Below are 16,336 nucleotides of genomic sequence, written 5' to 3'. Positions count from 1 at the left end.
GAGTTGATTTCTAACGCGTCTGATGCTTTGGATAAGATTCGTTACGAGTCGTTGACCGATCCCTCGAAACTAGAGACCGGCAAGGAGCTGTACATCAAGTTGATTCCTAACAAAACTGCTGGCACACTGACTATCATTGACACCGGTATTGGAATGACCAAGCCGGATTTGGTTAACAACTTGGGTACAATTGCAAAATCTGGCACAAAAGCTTTTATGGAAGCTTTGCAGGCCGGTGCGGATATTTCCATGATTGGACAATTCGGCGTAGGTTTCTATTCCGCTTATTTGATTGCTGATAAAGTCACAGTCACGTCCAAAAATAATGATGACGAGCAATACATTTGGGAATCGTCAGCCGGCGGTTCGTTTACCGTAAAGCCAGATAATTCCGAACCTTTGGGTCGCGGCACCAAAATAGTTTTATACGTCAAGGAAGATCAGACCGAATATTTGGAAGAAAGTAAGATTAAGGAAATCGTGAACAAGCACTCTCAGTTCATAGGCTACCCCATTAAGTTAGTGGTGGAGAAGGAACGCGATCAGGAAGTGAGTGATGATGAAGCGGAGGATGATAAAAAGGAAGAAGAGAAGAAAGAGATGGAAACCGATGAGCCAAAAATTGAGGATGTTGGCGAGGATGAGGATGCCGACAAAAAAGAGCAGGACAGTAAAAAGAAGAAAACTGTTAAGGTTAAATATACTGAAGACGAAGAGTTGAACAAGACTAAGCCAATTTGGACCCGCAACCCTGATGATATTTTTGAGGCCGAATATGGTGAATTCTATAAATCTTTGACCAACGATTGGGAAGAGCATTTGGCCGTTAAGCATTTTTCAGTAGAAGGTCAATTGGAATTCCGTGCTCTACTTTTCATTCCACGTCGCACTCCATTCGATCTGTTTGAAAATCAGAAAAAACGCAACAATATCAAATTGTATGTACGACGCGTCTTTATTATGGACAACTGCGAAGATCTCATTCCTGAATACTTGAACTTCATTAAAGGTGTTGTCGATTCTGAGGATTTGCCATTGAACATATCTCGTGAGATGTTGCAACAAAATAAAGTTCTGAAAGTCATTCGCAAGAATCTCGTTAAGAAGACTATGGAGTTAATTGAGGATCTTACTGAAGATAAGGAACTTTACAAGAAGTTTTATAATCAGTTCAATAAAAATCTAAAATTGGGTGTTCATGAAGATAGCAACAATCGTGCCAAATTAGCCGATTTCCTGCGTTTCCATACCTCCGCTTCCGGCGATGATTTCTGCTCATTGGCTGACTATGTGTCACGTATGAAGGAAAATCAGAAGCATATATACTTCATTACAGGCGAATCCAAAGAGCAGGTGGCTAATTCAGCTTTCGTTGAGAGAGTCAAAGCGCGTGGTTTTGAAGTAGTTTACATGACCGAACCCATTGATGAGTACGTGATTCAGCATTTGAAGGAATACAAGTGCAAACAGTTGGTGTCTGTAACGAAAGAGGGTCTGGAATTGCCAGAGGATGAAGCTGAAAAAAAGAAACGTGAAGAAGATAAGGCTAAATTTGAGAATTTATGCAAGCTTATGAAATCAATACTTGACAACAAAGTGGACAAGGTTGTTGTGTCAAATCGTTTAGTTGAGTCGCCTTGCTGCATTGTCACGTCTCAGTATGGCTGGTCCGCCAACATGGAACGTATTATGAAAGCCCAAGCCTTGCGTGACACCTCCACCATGGGCTACATGTCTGGCAAGAAGCATTTAGAAATCAACCCCGACCATCCCATTATCGAAACCTTACGACAGAAAGCTGAAGCTGATAAAAATGATAAAGCAGTTAAAGATTTGGTCATTTTGTTGTTCGAGACTTCTCTATTGTCATCTGGCTTTTCTCTTCAAAGCCCCCAGACTCATGCCAGCCGCATTTATCGCATGATCAAGCTTGGTCTTGGCATTGACGAAGATGAACCCATGGCTACTGAAGATACACAAAGTGGTGGTGATGCCCCACCCCTTGTTGACGACACAGAGGATGCATCCCACATGGAAGAAGTTGATTAGGCGGTTCATAATTATATATTAATAATATTATTTCTCATCATCATGCACATGAAACAAATTATGTTGTTGCCGCGTTTAAGCGGTATCATCACTTCCTAACATTATCATTTCGATTTTCATATTATTGCCTAATTTAATATAATAAAACCAGTTGTCAACCACAGAAATGAAGAAAATCTCATAGACAACTGAAAAGGATCCAAGCATAAAACATACCTTTGGTTTTTTAGGTTTTCTGAAAAGCTATGTATGAGGAGGGTATTAAATCTAAATAAATTCGATAGAAATAAACGTTTCAAAATAAATTTCAGTGTGTTTTATTTGCTTTTGAATTGCTTTCCTTTGCAGGCAAGTGTAACTAAAGGCGAGATATATTATTTTAGTGCATTGGAGAAGTCTACATCCCAATTTCCTTTTGAATTAGTTCTTTGACAACATCAATGCTAGTTGAATCCTTATTAATTAATACGATTTTATTGCGGGAGCGGGACCCTTTATCTAATACCACATCGCTTTTGCGCAATCGGAGCACCTTAGAAAGATACTTCACGAGTTCAGCATTTGCTTCGCCTTCAGAGGGAGGCGCCGCTATTTGTATACCTACCCCCTCTATAGATATATCAGTAATAAAGTTTTGTTTAGCTCCTGGTTTTGCCAGGATTCGTACACAGATGTTTCCATCTTTGTCCAATCGTATGGGTTCCTCTGCTTTCTCGGATTTAGATACCAATGCAGGAGAATTGAATTTATTACGTTTATTTTTGGACATGGCTTGAAATGAACTTTGATAAATGCGCCGCATTTCTAGCCTCACAATAAAAAGGCGAACATCTTTTTAATAATTAAATCAAATTAAATCACAGTCTTCTTTATGCTAAATCACAGTAGTTATCCTAAATTTTTTTCTTCTTTGTGTCAATCAACGTAAATTAAGATAAGCGTTGCCAGATTTCACCTAAAGTACAAATAATGCTAAAATAAGCAAAAAAGTAAAATCCATTTTTTTTATTTATTATTATTATTAGTAATTTCGCCAGAGAAATAAATTCTAAGACTAAGCTCTTAAAAGCACTAGCATCTAAAGACTATCGGCGTCTATTAAAAACTCTACCGCACTTGAGATTCGAACCCACGACCATTGACTTGCTAGTCGAGATTCCTTGCCTTCGGCTACTCAGGCGGATCCATCTTTTTTTAATAAAAACTTGTTTGATGAAAATAGAATGTTTGGTACAAAAGCAACTTAGAAATCTTAGATCGGGGAAATTCACTTCTTTTCTCTTCGGGGAACTTTTTTTGGAAAGAATTCGTCTACCTTACATTACTTAAATGTTGAATAAGGTTTGAATAGTGCCCCAGAAATCTTTTGTTTATTATTAAGAATATATAGTTGATGTAATAAATGGTCTTAGCAGGACCGCTTAAAATTGTACGAAAGCGTGAAGATCATATATGAGAGGGTGAAGTATATTAAATTTTCAATATGCACCTAAAATTGAGCAGCCGAGTGGGCAAGGACTGCGATAACCGAGTCAGCGCTCACGTTTTCAAATCCCAAGTAGGGCAGAGATTTCCTTGATCGTACATAGACAGCAAGCATTGTTTGAAGATAACTACAATATTCGAAAGTATCAGTCTTATAAAGCTCGAGAGCAAACATTTTTTAATATTTACTTTGTCCAGTGAATGTCAACGTCAAGCTCCGTTCTCCCTGGGAGAATCCTTTAACAACCAAACATTAGATGCCACAGGAGAAACTCTGCCCACTACTACTAGATGATTGTCACCTTAAACTGCGCAAGCTAGAAGACATCATATGTATATCAAAAGCTGCTATACTACTATATGCCATTTTAAATGATAATTTAGGCAAGGTTGCAGGCAAGCATAGCCATGACTAGGTGTTAACTGTTGGTCGCCGACATTTTACAGCAATAAGGCCGAATTGTTTACATCGATGTGTATTCATCCATCACAGAGAACAGTTAAAACAATGGATTGACAGAGAACAGTTTGGGAAGGTGAAAACGATTTCACGGTATGGTTATTGCATTATACATTCAGGATGTACGTGTAATAATTCTCAAAAGGAAGAAATTAACAATAAGTATTATAGGATCTCTACGCAGTTCTAGGGATAAAGCCAAGAACTAATACCCGCACTTAGCGAAAAAGAAAGCAAAGCATTGCAATTTCTAATTCTTACATTTTTTCAATATTGCGAGTGTAGGAAATGCGCAACCAATGTGGCTTTTTTGGTTATTTTAAATTGTTGTTTTTCAAATTTGGGGCATGGACCATCCGCACGAAAAATGTTATCGCGAACTCATGAGGTCATTGGGTCAAGTTTCACACTTTTCATTGATTATATTTTTCTTAAAATAAATACACATTTAAGCGGATTCGGAAGCACTACAAATATGCTAACAATAGACTTCATAATAGTAATATTTGCAGTTGGAGCGTTTTAATAGATATTCGATTAGTTGAATGATATTCATATAGACATTGAAATATAGACAACAAATGCTAAATTATTTATTACATTACAATCTAATCCGATTCCACTAACTGAGTAGTACCATCCTTAGTTATGAGTTGTATTAAAGCACCATTTTTGTGGCGTTGTTCTCCTTTAGTCCATTTGTGAAAAATCCTAAAAATCGTCCAAATTACATCTATATATATTCTTTCTACAATAAAAGCTTCTTACCCAGCTATCTCATTAAGTGGTGTCCAGGTGGCAAAATCAGCTTTGGGCATCCATTTTCGATTCATTGGAGTATCCAACGTAACTGGCAATATAGACACAACGAAAGCGCCTTCCGGTAAACCTGAATTTTTACCTGCCATTGAATGAGTTAGCTGATGTACCGCAGCTTTGGCTAGACCATAACCAATCATGCCTGGTGTGCCCTTTAAGGCTGGCTGAGCACCAGTTAAAGCAAGCAGACCACCCGGCTTAAGGTAATGAGCAGCTACCGTTGCCGAAATGGTGGAGGTCCACACACTTTGACGCCACATCAAATCGGCATTTTTAGCCAAATCTGTGTTTTGACACAACAAGTTAAAGCTTTCACTATTTTAAAAGATAAATAAATAAAATCAACCTTTTTCAGCATTGCCGCCCGCCCAACCACCAGCCACGCAAATAACAGCATCCAATTTATTATTTTGCAAAGCATCACCAACTTTTCCAAGAACCTCTTGCTCTTGCTCGATCCAAGAGGAATCGCGAGGTACAACGATGCTAACATCAGCCCGATCATTTTCATTCAAATCTATACTGCCAACCCACTGAGCAAAAAACGAAAGTATAAAAAGTAAAAATTTTAGTAGAAATAATTAAAAGGTCATTAGAGCGCAAAATCACATAATTGTTATCTTTGAAATGTGAAACACATGCTGCTCCCAAAGCTCCTTTACCACCATATATTAAAACACGACCCACAGACATGACCAAGTTCTTTCTATTTGAGTAAGCCACCGCTCAATACAACAGACGAAGTAAGACTGAATTTAAAGTTTTCTATAAAAGTTATTCAATACAAGTATATCAGGCGAATGAAGCATCGACACATGAGCTAACACAACTAATACAGAAAAAGCACATTAAGCCAATAACACCAAGTGATGCTTGATTAATAAGAGAAAGGGAATAAAACCATTTCAGCAAACTTGTTGATTGTGATTTACAAATAACTTTTGATTTTTTTTCTGATAAATCAAACCGGTTTCTCGTTTCTCATTAAGCTGCAGAAAAAAATTGGCAAAATGAATAGCTGCAATCATTTACAGTCATGAAAAAAAAATACATATAACTTAACCCGTTGGCGTAAATGACGTCTAAAGACGTCCACAGTGTGTGGTTGTAGGTATACGCGTGTATAGAAGTCCTGTATTTTTGGTATTAGAAAACAACAACAATCACAACAAAAAGAAGTGTGCTTTTGGAAGCACTTACTGATTGTAAAATGAGCGTCAACGTGTTAAGTAGATAAAACTAACACAGAATTTTAAAACTTTTTGATTTTGTATTAAAATAAACTTTGGCGATTTGTTAATTAGGACCAAAAAAAAAAGGCTCATAAATTATTATAAAGTTGACTAACCCTAGTATTATTGATAATTAATATTAATAACTGATAGAAATAGTTAGTTATACATATATATATATATATACATATATATATATATATACATATATATATATATATGTATATATATATATATGTACGCATAAAATTAAGCAAGATTGTTATAACTGTTATATAAACTTATCATTGCGATAGTTATACTGCATATGACAAATATCCTATACGGTCTTAAAATAGGAGATCAAAGTATATGTAATAATATAATTTTCTGTATGTTAAAGCCATCTTATCCAGAAAATTTTGCGTGTTTTAAAAAAAACCTTCCACAAAAGAAGGGGCAATTGCCTTAAAAATTTGCAAATGTATGGTTACCAACCGTCTACATAACTGCATACGCCAGTCATTTATTTTTCTTTAGACACGTATAATTTAAATGTTCTGCTAACGAAAAATTGCATTAATTCTTATTCAGAAAAGATGGTCGGCAGAAAATTGCATTAAATATGGATAAAGACTACTCATTCAGTAGCAGAGCCAGTAACTAACTAGAACGTTTTTATTTTCTAGTTTCTTTATTTGAACTAGGTTTTTAGGTATTCGTGGAAACACTGTCAGCACATAAACTTTAATACTCTTAAGTAAATAACTAAAACAGATTAAAAAAGCGATGTATAATGGTGACTGCATACCAATAAAAGATATTAAACCCGGCCTTAAAAATATTAACGTAATTTTTATTGTACTGGAAATTGGCACAACAACTGTAACCAAAGAGAATCGCGAAGTGCGAAATTTTAAGGTCGGTGATCATACAGCTTGCATTAATGTTAGTATATGGGACGAGCCAGGAAAACTAATATCTCCAGGAGATATAATTAAGTTAACTAAAGGCTATGCATCGATATTTCGTCATTGTTTAACGTTATATTCAGGCAAAAATGGTGACGTGTACAAAATAGGAGAATTCTGCATGACCTTCAATGAAGCTTTAAATATGAGTGAACCAAAAAGGCCGGAACAACAATCTGTGACTGCGGTGCCGACAGGTCAAAGTGGATTGGGAGTTGGTTCATCTCAAATGACGTCATGCCCAGGCGCTGGAATAACTCCAAATGTCGCTCAACAACCACAAGTGCCAGCAAGTGGGGTAGGTGGTAATGGGAATGGTGTATCTGGTGCGCAAAGAATAGCTCAACCAATCGGCGCGGCGGGAGCAGCAAGCGGTAACCAGATCGTAACAAAACCTGCAAATATGCAACAGGTAAATGCTAGCAATACACAAAAGTCGGGACAACTGGGCTCGAATTCATCTTCTATTAACACATCAACTGGATCAGCACAAACACAACAAACTGCCAAAACTAATCGCGGTGGGCGCACAAATGTGACACGCGCCAGTAATTTAAAAACGGAGAGACGATGACTTTAATTCAAAATAATAATTTAGTTTAGGAAATAAGTTTTTACTAAATATATGAGAATTAAAGGCAAAAGTGTACATTTATGTCTTCTTTTTTCAATCAATGGCAAAAGTCTACTTGTAGGCAACTAAATAAATGTGCTCGGGCAGCGGCTTACCGCTCAAACCATATATGAAACGCGGCCGAATTAAGTCCACGAGAGCTCTCAGTTGAAATTCCGTTGGGTGGTATAAATCCGCACTACTCTCAAAAAATATTGAGTCATCGATGTAAAGAACGTCCACGCCTTTTCTAAGGGCCATGCGTAACCAATTATTGTTGACAAATGCATCCAAATTGTTGAGAGGACTGTTTGTAAGTATACTAATAAACTGATCTACTGGTATAAAGATATAAACACAAAATGTGATTCTTCATATACAACGTCTGTGGATATGATATTTGCCTTCTAGGAGAAATATTACATTACTATCATTATCTGAAGGTATCATTGTTAGTTGCATTTGTGTACTATCAGGCAGTATTAGATCAGCTGCCACATTCGCCGACAGTACAGAGTCCTTTTTAATCTGAAATGCACATTTATTCTTGCCCACGGTTTTCTGATATTTCCTTAAAGCATCCATGATCTCCCGAGAAGTAAAAATTGAACCACACCATTCTTGAGACAGCTTAAGATTTCGGATGTTGCAAGAACTGCACAGCAATAACCGCAGATCCTTGAAATTATTATATTGGATGAATAGAGCTTCAAAAATATATAAAGTGCAATATGTATTTTTACTTACGTTATAGTCACCATCAAACACAGTGTTTCTTTCATTTAGTAAAACCGGCTTCCAACGTTTATTTAGTAGCATAATTGTTTTTTAAAATTTTCTTTAATGTTTGCCACAATTTGACTGCCTATAAATCGAAATAACCAAACAGACTAAAAACAAACTAAAAATACATCAGCCGTTCAATTTTTCTGAAATGGACAAATTTCTGATAATGTCAACAAGTTTTCACCAACAAGAGCGTCAAGTTTTTAGCTAAATCGAAATCTTATCTCGCCCATCCCAAACACTTAAATCTTCCAAAACGTCGCCCTAAATCTAATATTACTAATAACAAGCATTAGTCCTCTTAAGTGAGGAAACTACAAGCGTCGATCCAGCATTACTTTAAGGCGTTTCAGTAATGACAAATTACCCCTTTTTTTGCAATATATTATCTAAAGTTTCAAACGTAAAGCTCACTCTATGGATTTTTTACTAAGCTATGTGGGAATTGACTTTCCTGTTCTCATAGAGATTTTCATATCTGACGAAAATATGTCGAATACGTTCGTCTGCAAATGCCGTGTCGGTGATGATGTTGCCATCCATATCATCAAAGGAATTCTTTTTAAACAGAATTCACACTGCTGCTTCCCGTAAATCGGCCTTTATCTTAGTCAAAAAAAAGATTCGTACAACATGACCCTCTCATTGATGAATGTCAACCGATTGATGATGTCAACCGATTTGGATATCGCTGTGTCACCTGATACATGAGACGAGTGCTATATCGCCGAGTCAGCTGCACGTTTCATTTTCGGATGCACAAAACTTGACATCATGACGCATTTCAATATTGTCAGTGTGTATAACATACATACTTCGTGCTGGCATCAATGGTCCCTTTAATTTAACCTAGTTAACATTTAACTACTCGTGATTTTTTTTTTTTGGACTTCGTCTACTTAATACTTTAATCAGTTACAACTTGCAGTCAATCCTGTAAAAATAACTTCAGAAAGACAGTACATAACTGACCAACACCACATCTCTGTCTCCTAACAGAAGGAAATCTGTGTCGTTTTTTTTTATATACGTCATATGCTGTCGCCATCACTCATAAAGCACACAGGATACGCGATTAATTAAAATTCATTCATTAGCAAGCCTAATTCATTCATCTAACCAAACCAAAAAGAAGACAATTAGGGAAATTTTTCTTCTTTACGCAATTATTGTTATCGCCCTCTGATCGTAAACGAATTTTAATATAATAGATAACATTAAATTCGGCATTAAAAATAAAAATGATTTGAGCCAATAATTAGACAAAATAAAAATAATCTTTTCTTCTGCTCGTTAAATTGATTCAGAATTTGTTTTACAAAGTAAAAAAAACATATATTAAACGGTGTTGTACAACTCAAAATTTATTTGTCGAAAATATTTTTGGGGATTAAATTACCTCAAAGATGACTGAGAAAATGAAGCGTTATTCCTATTTTCGTGTTGTGACTTCAACTTTGCCGACGTTTTGCAAAACTTGACTTTGGGAATTGACCAACCATATGCATTTGCATGTAAATGCAAACAAAATAAAAAGAAATCAATGCACAAGAGGAAATAAAGGCATATTTTTTAAGTTTAGAAATGATTTATTTAATTTACGGATACATAACACTAATGTACATTTTCTTTCACGTTGTGCGATTTGCAAATTGGGTTTGCATTGGGCATGCATTATTTTTTTAGGAAATGAAAAACAAGCAATCATTTGTTTTAAGAGTTAATATATATTTATCAAGTTGTTTTTTACGGAAAGATAAATGGTAGTTTGCAAATTATGGATCATTTAATACACAAAAATATATCTAATATATAATCTTCTTTAACACTAATCAATAAACAAATTTGTTTACTTTTATGTCAAATTTTTTTTTGTTATTTTTTTTTATAAATTAGTTTATGTTTACAATTAATTCTTGGTCTTAAAACCTTATGTTTTTGTTTACATTTTCCTGTAAAACAATATGGTAGCGCGGCGGAACATTATGTTTACCACTTAGATGTTAACCCGAAAATTAAAATGACATCTCATTGTGTCAGGACCCTAAGTTTAAACTTTATTTTATGGTCGGTAGTCACAACCAAAATTTGTAGTAATTAACGACTCCCATTGCCTCAACATTTTTCAAGAATTTCTACAACATTGTAAAATTTAGTAGGTACTTTGTTAATCTGTCAAGTGTCACTGGAAAATAATTATTATAAAAAATTATGCTTGCAAGGTCGCATAACTACGTTTTTGGTGAGTTTTCTTTCGCCTTCCTCCCCGATCATACTTCACCAAAATTTGTATACTCTATTTTTTTCATTCCTCCTCTCTTTCTCCCTAATCATTGCGAAATTGCCATAAAAGGTTTTCTTTCAGTTGTAACCTAAGGGTTCATTCGTAATTTTTGTTTTTTTTTTCTGAGGCGCAGACGTGGTCTCGACGATAACGGTTAAACAAGATTATTGGTGCAAGGTGAACGAAAACATAAGTAATGTCTTTGTATATTTCACATAAAAATAAGAACATAAAAAACAGTGGGTAAGACTTCTATAGTTATATTGTTGCGATAACGGGCAATTTGGGTAGCGTGGCGAGGAGTTTTACGTGAAAAAAGCTTTAATTGGTTAGATAGCTTTTATTTCTACATATTATTTGCGTGGAAATGGCCTTCCTGAAGTTAGACTCATCCCACATTACGCTGACGTTCAATATTTCCGATACTGTGGGGTCCACTTTAGTCATCGGTGAACATTTGAACTCTTGTGCATGAACGGGAGTCACCAAGTCAAGGTTAGGAGCTCCTGGCCATACGTCGGGGCGAAGCTCTAGCTTTTAAACGATGTAGATAACGTGAATATCCGCTGGCGTGACATATTTCTCCCTTCTTTAAAAGGCTTGAGTTCTACCCAATGGCCTCCATTTTGTTCTCTCCAGCAGGGGAATGGAACTACAAGATCCCTCACCTTATTGTGGTACTTCCTATAACCTTCGATTGCTGCTTTCATGGATCTCACTTTTGGGAGTTGCATAGTCAACGGCAGAGAAGGGTTTAAGGTTTGCTGTCTATAACCTGGCGACGGGTTTTTCTCGTAGAAGCCTAAGAGCTGTATCGGGAGAAAGCTCTCTTTTGTATTGAAATGATAGCATTCTTCTCCTCCCCTTGGATTCTTGTGTCACAGTTGTTTGGCATGGTCCAAAGGAAAGAGGGACTCCAGCTGCGTACAATAATAGATCACCTCAAACTGTATAGCATGCCGTAAGTTCTGTACTAGAATGATAACTCATGAAGTTAATGGGTGTCCACGAGAGAAGAGGATCAGGTCGCACAAAACTACGCTTGCTCCTGGTATGAAGATACAGTACCTATCTGACCATCACGACTATCTTACCTGGCTGCTGGGTGCGACCCTTCGGGGAATATCGTAGACGCTGTGGTTACCCCAAAATTTCGTAGGAAACTATTCAAGAAGTGTTTAGGTAAGCTTCGACGCACACCAATAAGCGGTAAAATGGCTCACACCCATTTTCTATTTCAGTATCTCGGGAGTAGTACAGCCCTCTACAATGGGGACTTTTCTACTACTTGAAGGACGTGAGTTATCGCTTGTGAAGGTAACTCGTGTGCCATCGAATGCCGTAGGAGTTTGTCCTTCAAGGTAGGAACCCGCGAACCCGAAACGAATAACGAATTTGTGCTCTTCTGCACTGGCAGTGAAAATTCTTTGGTAAAATGTTTCTGATATTTGTCTGATATATGAATATTATAATATATAATGCCATCCATTTCGCCATAAATAAAAAAGACAATAAGTATTGTGGGGTCATAGGTTTTATGATTCTAGTGTGCTTGTTTTTGTACTCGGTTCTATTTTGTAAGAGTTTTATAACACATAGTAATGTAAATCTCAGTCGCGATAGCCTCCAAATGTCTCTGGGAAAAATTCATTAACACAATTACATACCGCCAAGAGTATCGTCTATAAGTCCATTAGGTATAAACCGTGGTAAATATAAATTTGTGCAATTACCTACAAAACGCTACAAAGTCAGATTACAGACTTGTATTTGGTAATCAAATATTTTATATTTATACATATAACTGAATTATCTATATATGCATATTGCACTATTATTATTATTATATTGCCATAAAGTATTAAGGAGATCTCCTTCGATGTAACGTAAGTAGCGGTAGATGTTAGAAAGTCTAATTTTAGATTTCCTTTGTTTTCTTTTGGTCAAGGGGAAAAATGATGACAAACATATGGAATATAATCGCAAGCGGTGTTATACTCTACGGTGGATGAGTGAGTAAAATGTCATTTAACATTTGTATGTCTCTTAGTTTTTTATTAAGTAAAAAAAATTACTATACATATCTATTTATATGCCGTTACATTTAAACGCATTATTTTTTTTTTTATACAAAAATGCTTTTTCCTTTTTTTTTTTTTATCCAATTAAAAGTAATTTTAACTATCAGTACTTAATGAATTAATTAAAGAGAAAATCGGAAAAGAAGTACAAATAAAGAGAATAACATAATCTTTCCTCGAAGTGAAGGGAATGCTTAATAAACTATTACAAAACTTCATTAAATCTTACGATGAAAGAATAAATTGACATTAGAAAACAAATAAAAAGAAAAAATTACAATATTACATCATTGAAATTCATCAAATCTATGCAAAGCCGCTATGCTTAGTGGTTTTCAAACAGTATGAATTTATAATCTGTTGTGCGCAATATGTGCATATATTCGCAGTCAATAATCGAATAAAGATTACATAGATAGTTTGAATAGCAAATGCAAGCTTCAGACTTGGTCGATTAATAGATTTTGCAGTGACTTTTTAACGGTTAACTTGATTTATGTTACTTTTAGGTAGATTTATGTTATGTGAGCTTTTTCATATATTTTAATGCATATGTGAAATGATTTCCGTTGAAGAAGAAAGGCTAGCAGAAGAAATTTACGCAGCACGAATTGATTGAATAATCTGGAAAATTGCAGAGCCACATACAACAAATATAAATAAAGCCAACAGCCAGGGACCAACAGGATACTGATTTTCCTTTGATTTCTTTAAAGAGAAGCAATAAAAAAAGAAAACAAGAAGAATGAATATCAAATTAATGAAATTATAATTTTTTTTTTTTTTTTGGGATGTTGATTTAAAATGGATCAAGCCAATAAATCTGTGGCTTATATGTCCACATTATAATTATTAGGCACACGTAACATATTTATATTCGGCGTGAACCATCACTCTTATACCATTATCTAATATATATATATATTTTTTTCGATTAAAATCTGAAACATTTTGTAAATTTCCCCCAAATTTTCGAATTTTTTCTTTTTTTTGTCTTTTATGGGCATCCTTTTCGCCATCACTGCGCATGCTAAGGCAATTTTTCTTTAATTAACGCACAAAACTAAATCGGTGCACTTCCTTATAACTATAGGTGATCTCTTTTTCGAAATGACAATATTAGAATCGATCGGTAAGAGAAAATGTTTATATTATCCAATAATTTGCAGCGTAGAAAAGTATATGATACTTTTATAACTATGAAAATAAAAAAAAAAATTTTACTGCCTCACTTATCAAAATAATTGTATGCGTGTATTTATCTTTGTTTTTTACGATTTTTCACGTAATATCAGAAAACTTCGCAGTACATATACGTAAGAGAATGAATACGAACCGAATGCATTTATCGATGAAGCACGCAGGAACCTAAACACAACTATCTGTCGATGTGTTAAATTTTTAAATATTTTTATCCTAATCCCATACGAAAACTGAACTAAATTGTGGACAGAAACGTATACGGTAAAACATGACTGAATCACGTAGTGATAAAATGATTCGCCTGCAGTCAGAAATGAAATTTTTGATAATGCTAAAATACACACGCAGTTCTCTTTACTTGTATCTGATTTGAACCGTATTTAAAAAATTTTGTACAAAAATTCGCATATGTTTTGATTAGATCCTGAATGGAGCACTGGGTCTCTCTGGGGTCTCGGCTATGTGTATTAATACTACCGATTGGATGGAATGCAAATAACGTCCAAAGAAACGATTTTTGTAACGACCAGACCAATGCGTGGCACTTTCACCACACAAGATGGAGCACAAAAGTTGCATATGCGTAGTAAAGTCAAAGCCTTTGCAATTTGGATAATAATGTGGAACTTACCGATGACTTTGGTACATTGCCACGCATTGTTACATATTTGCTGGCTTTTTCGTTGGCGATACGCATTCTCTGTGGTGGGGCCATTTCTTCACTTTTGTTTTTTTTTGTTTATTTCTAATCCACAAAACAAATTTTCTGAAAAGAAAAAAAAATTTAATTGCTTAATAAAAGGATAGAAGACAATTATTTTGAATAATACTAGGATATAAAAAATTACTTTTGTTGCTGCAAAATTTCACAAGGGACAACGTATACACCTTCTTGTAAATAAAATAAAATGACACGTAATAATATTCGTAGCTAAAAAATTAATTCCTGAATCGCACCTTCTTCGTAAATAAAATGAAAATGACACGTAAGAAGCACAGTTGCAAAAAGTGTTTGAAATCGTTGCTTCATTTCGGGATATGGTTACCCCATTTAGCCTTAGAAGATAAGCTGACATGCGCTAAATATAATACATTTTCTTGCATTCCGAAATTAATATTCTGATATAGTGAAATTAGTTAGACAAAATAATCAGTCAAAATAATTTTTAAGGGAATAAATTCCTTCAGTTTTTTGTTAAAATTCAACGTCGATCTCTCTACACCTTGGTTAATAGTGAACGGCATCCTATAAACATGTGAAACTTACATTGGTTCACACATCTATGTCTACGTCACCTGATACCTGTGAAATTTTGGGTAAATTGAATGTGTCAGGTACGTTTTATGAAGCAACCAGTCACAGTGGAAAGAAATTATTTGTACCTAGGCAATTATATTCGATTTTCATATTAAAACTTCCACTTTACTGCTCTACAAACGATACATTTTCGTGAAAGTCCTCATTAGGATACAAAAGATAGGCCAAAATGGTTCAAATTTGGTGCAGTTTAATTTTTTGTGTTAAATTACTTATATGATATAATTTTCATCGTGAAGCACGGAAAATTATTACATCTTGTCGAATGAACTTCAGTTTTCGTTATATGGGAGGAAGTTCAAAAATTGCCACACCCTGTCCAAAGTTTTCATACCAATTTAGAATGCCGAAATACTACTACTTAGCCATTTCTGCCGCGAAATTTGGAAAATCGCGATTTTTTTTCCTTATAACGATTAAAAAGGGATCGAAAAGCGTGGACCGATCCGAACTTTTTTTAATAGCATTCGTCCTTGGGTGAAATACGTATGTAAATCAAATTTGATTAAAATATCTCAAAAATGGCGACTTGCAGCTTAAACATAAATTAGGGATATGGATGGATAGGCTTAGATCAATTCAGAGTATAGTCCTGAATCGATCGGTTTAATAAAAATTGGGTCTACCTTAAGCCCTTCTGCGTGCTACAAATGTCCACACTTGCTTAATATACCCTATACCACAAATGGTGTACGGTATAAAAAATTTACTTTACCGTGAAAATACATGGAGTCAAAGCTTTTTAATATATTTAATTTAATTGGACCAGACACATATATTGAGGAGGACTTTATTGGTAAAATTAAACATTTAATTCATGTTTCATTTATTTGCTTTTTTCTTATAATTTTCATATATAGTTTCTTATAAGAAGAAGCGTCTGAGCAGAGAAGAGTCTGAGCTTATAGTCTTAAAATAAAAAAATGACAAGGAATGACGTGCTAGAGATGACGTGCGATAGCAGTCACTATGAGGTAGGGTATATTTGTGTGGGTTTTTGTGAAAATATTATATAAATATAACCATAGACTTAAATCCGTTGAGGATACAATTTGC

The 16,336-nt window shown here is 35.0% G+C and overlaps 6 protein-coding genes across 7 annotated transcripts in view; 2 read left to right on the top strand and 4 right to left on the bottom strand.

The window, feature by feature from the left end:
• Positions 1–2,071, top strand: part of LOC119645375 (heat shock protein 83) — a 3,068-nt gene extending 997 nt beyond the window's left edge. The window contains exon 3 of the mRNA XM_038045560.1: positions 1–2,071. This exon is cut by the window's left edge and continues 9 nt beyond it. Coding sequence (XP_037901488.1) covers positions 1–2,049 — 2,049 coding nt within the window. The 3' untranslated portion in view covers positions 2,050–2,071.
• An 88-nt stretch (positions 2,072–2,159) lies between these two features.
• Positions 2,160–2,914, bottom strand: LOC119645374 (UPF0235 protein C15orf40 homolog). The gene has a single exon (XM_038045559.1). The coding sequence runs from the start codon at positions 2,849–2,851 to the stop codon at positions 2,447–2,449; it is 405 nt and encodes a 134-aa protein (XP_037901487.1). The 5' UTR covers positions 2,852–2,914; the 3' UTR covers positions 2,160–2,446.
• A 1,580-nt stretch (positions 2,915–4,494) lies between these two features.
• On the bottom strand, positions 4,495–5,732 carry LOC119631688 (dihydropteridine reductase-like). Of its 2 annotated transcripts, none has more exons than XM_038024120.1 (4): positions 5,715–5,732; positions 5,160–5,346; positions 4,763–5,096; positions 4,495–4,705 (listed from the first exon to the last, which is right to left on the bottom strand). In XM_038024120.1, the coding sequence occupies exons 1-4, from the start codon at positions 5,715–5,717 to the stop codon at positions 4,603–4,605; spliced, it is 627 nt and encodes a 208-aa protein (XP_037880048.1). In that variant the 5' UTR covers positions 5,718–5,732; the 3' UTR covers positions 4,495–4,602. The 2 variants fall into 2 exon arrangements, with proteins under 2 accessions (XP_037880048.1, XP_037880047.1); XM_038024119.1 differs by lacking the exon at positions 5,715–5,732 and adding an exon at positions 5,423–5,665.
• An 824-nt stretch (positions 5,733–6,556) lies between these two features.
• On the top strand, positions 6,557–7,668 carry LOC119632249 (SOSS complex subunit B homolog). The gene has a single exon (XM_038025063.1). It carries the CDS (start codon positions 6,814–6,816, stop codon positions 7,567–7,569), a length of 756 nt encoding a protein of 251 aa, XP_037880991.1. The 5' UTR covers positions 6,557–6,813; the 3' UTR covers positions 7,570–7,668.
• On the bottom strand, positions 7,585–9,550 carry LOC119632250. Its single transcript, XM_038025065.1, has 3 exons — positions 8,356–9,550; positions 8,013–8,286; positions 7,585–7,943 (listed from the first exon to the last, which is right to left on the bottom strand). The coding sequence occupies exons 1-3, from the start codon at positions 8,425–8,427 to the stop codon at positions 7,681–7,683; spliced, it is 609 nt and encodes a 202-aa protein (XP_037880993.1). The 5' UTR covers positions 8,428–9,550; the 3' UTR covers positions 7,585–7,680.
• A 3,682-nt stretch (positions 9,551–13,232) lies between these two features.
• LOC119631957 (stress-associated endoplasmic reticulum protein 2) lies at positions 13,233–14,941 on the bottom strand. The gene is made up of 3 exons (XM_038024598.1): positions 14,811–14,941; positions 14,594–14,728; positions 13,233–13,467 (listed from the first exon to the last, which is right to left on the bottom strand). Exons 2-3 carry the CDS (start codon positions 14,675–14,677, stop codon positions 13,357–13,359), a joined length of 195 nt encoding a protein of 64 aa, XP_037880526.1. The 5' UTR covers positions 14,678–14,728; positions 14,811–14,941; the 3' UTR covers positions 13,233–13,356.
• Between the last annotated feature and the right edge of the window lie 1,395 nt (positions 14,942–16,336).

Source organism: Glossina fuscipes, unplaced genomic scaffold (assembly GCF_014805625.2).
Source record: "Glossina fuscipes isolate IAEA_lab_2018 unplaced genomic scaffold, Yale_Gfus_2 1, whole genome shotgun sequence".
In the NCBI taxonomy this organism is placed as follows: domain Eukaryota; kingdom Metazoa; phylum Arthropoda; class Insecta; order Diptera; family Glossinidae; genus Glossina; species Glossina fuscipes.
This window is presented reverse-complemented; position numbering and strand designations above follow the sequence as displayed.

Bases quoted from the DNA above. Each gene is read 5' to 3' on its own strand.
- LOC119631688 (XM_038024119.1), bottom strand. From the start codon at position 5,506: ATGTCTGTGGGTCGTGTTTTAATATATGGTGGTAAAGGAGCTTTGGGA. The intron at 5,097-5,159 runs GTTGATTTTATT...GTCAAAACACAG, and splicing joins GGGCGGCAATGCTGAAAAAG to ATTTGGCTAAAAATGCCGAT. The intron at 4,706-4,762 runs GTAAGAAGCTTT...GACGATTTTTAG, and splicing joins CCACTTAATGAGATAGCTGG to GATTTTTCACAAATGGACTA.
- LOC119631957 (XM_038024598.1), bottom strand. From the start codon at position 14,677: ATGGCCCCACCACAGAGAATGCGTATCGCCAACGAAAAAGCCAGCAAA. The intron at 13,468-14,593 runs GTAAGTTCCACA...TTCTCTTTAAAG, and splicing joins GCAATGTACCAAAGTCATCG to AAATCAAAGGAAAATCAGTA.
- LOC119632250 (XM_038025065.1), bottom strand. From the start codon at position 8,427: ATGCTACTAAATAAACGTTGGAAGCCGGTTTTACTAAATGAAAGAAAC. The intron at 8,287-8,355 runs GTAAGTAAAAAT...AATAATTTCAAG, and splicing joins TGTTTGATGGTGACTATAAC to GATCTGCGGTTATTGCTGTG. The intron at 7,944-8,012 runs GCAAATATCATA...TTATACCAGTAG, and splicing joins TGTAATATTTCTCCTAGAAG to ATCAGTTTATTAGTATACTT.
- LOC119632249 (XM_038025063.1), top strand. From the start codon at position 6,814: ATGTATAATGGTGACTGCATACCAATAAAAGATATTAAACCCGGCCTT.
- LOC119645374 (XM_038045559.1), bottom strand. From the start codon at position 2,851: ATGCGGCGCATTTATCAAAGTTCATTTCAAGCCATGTCCAAAAATAAA.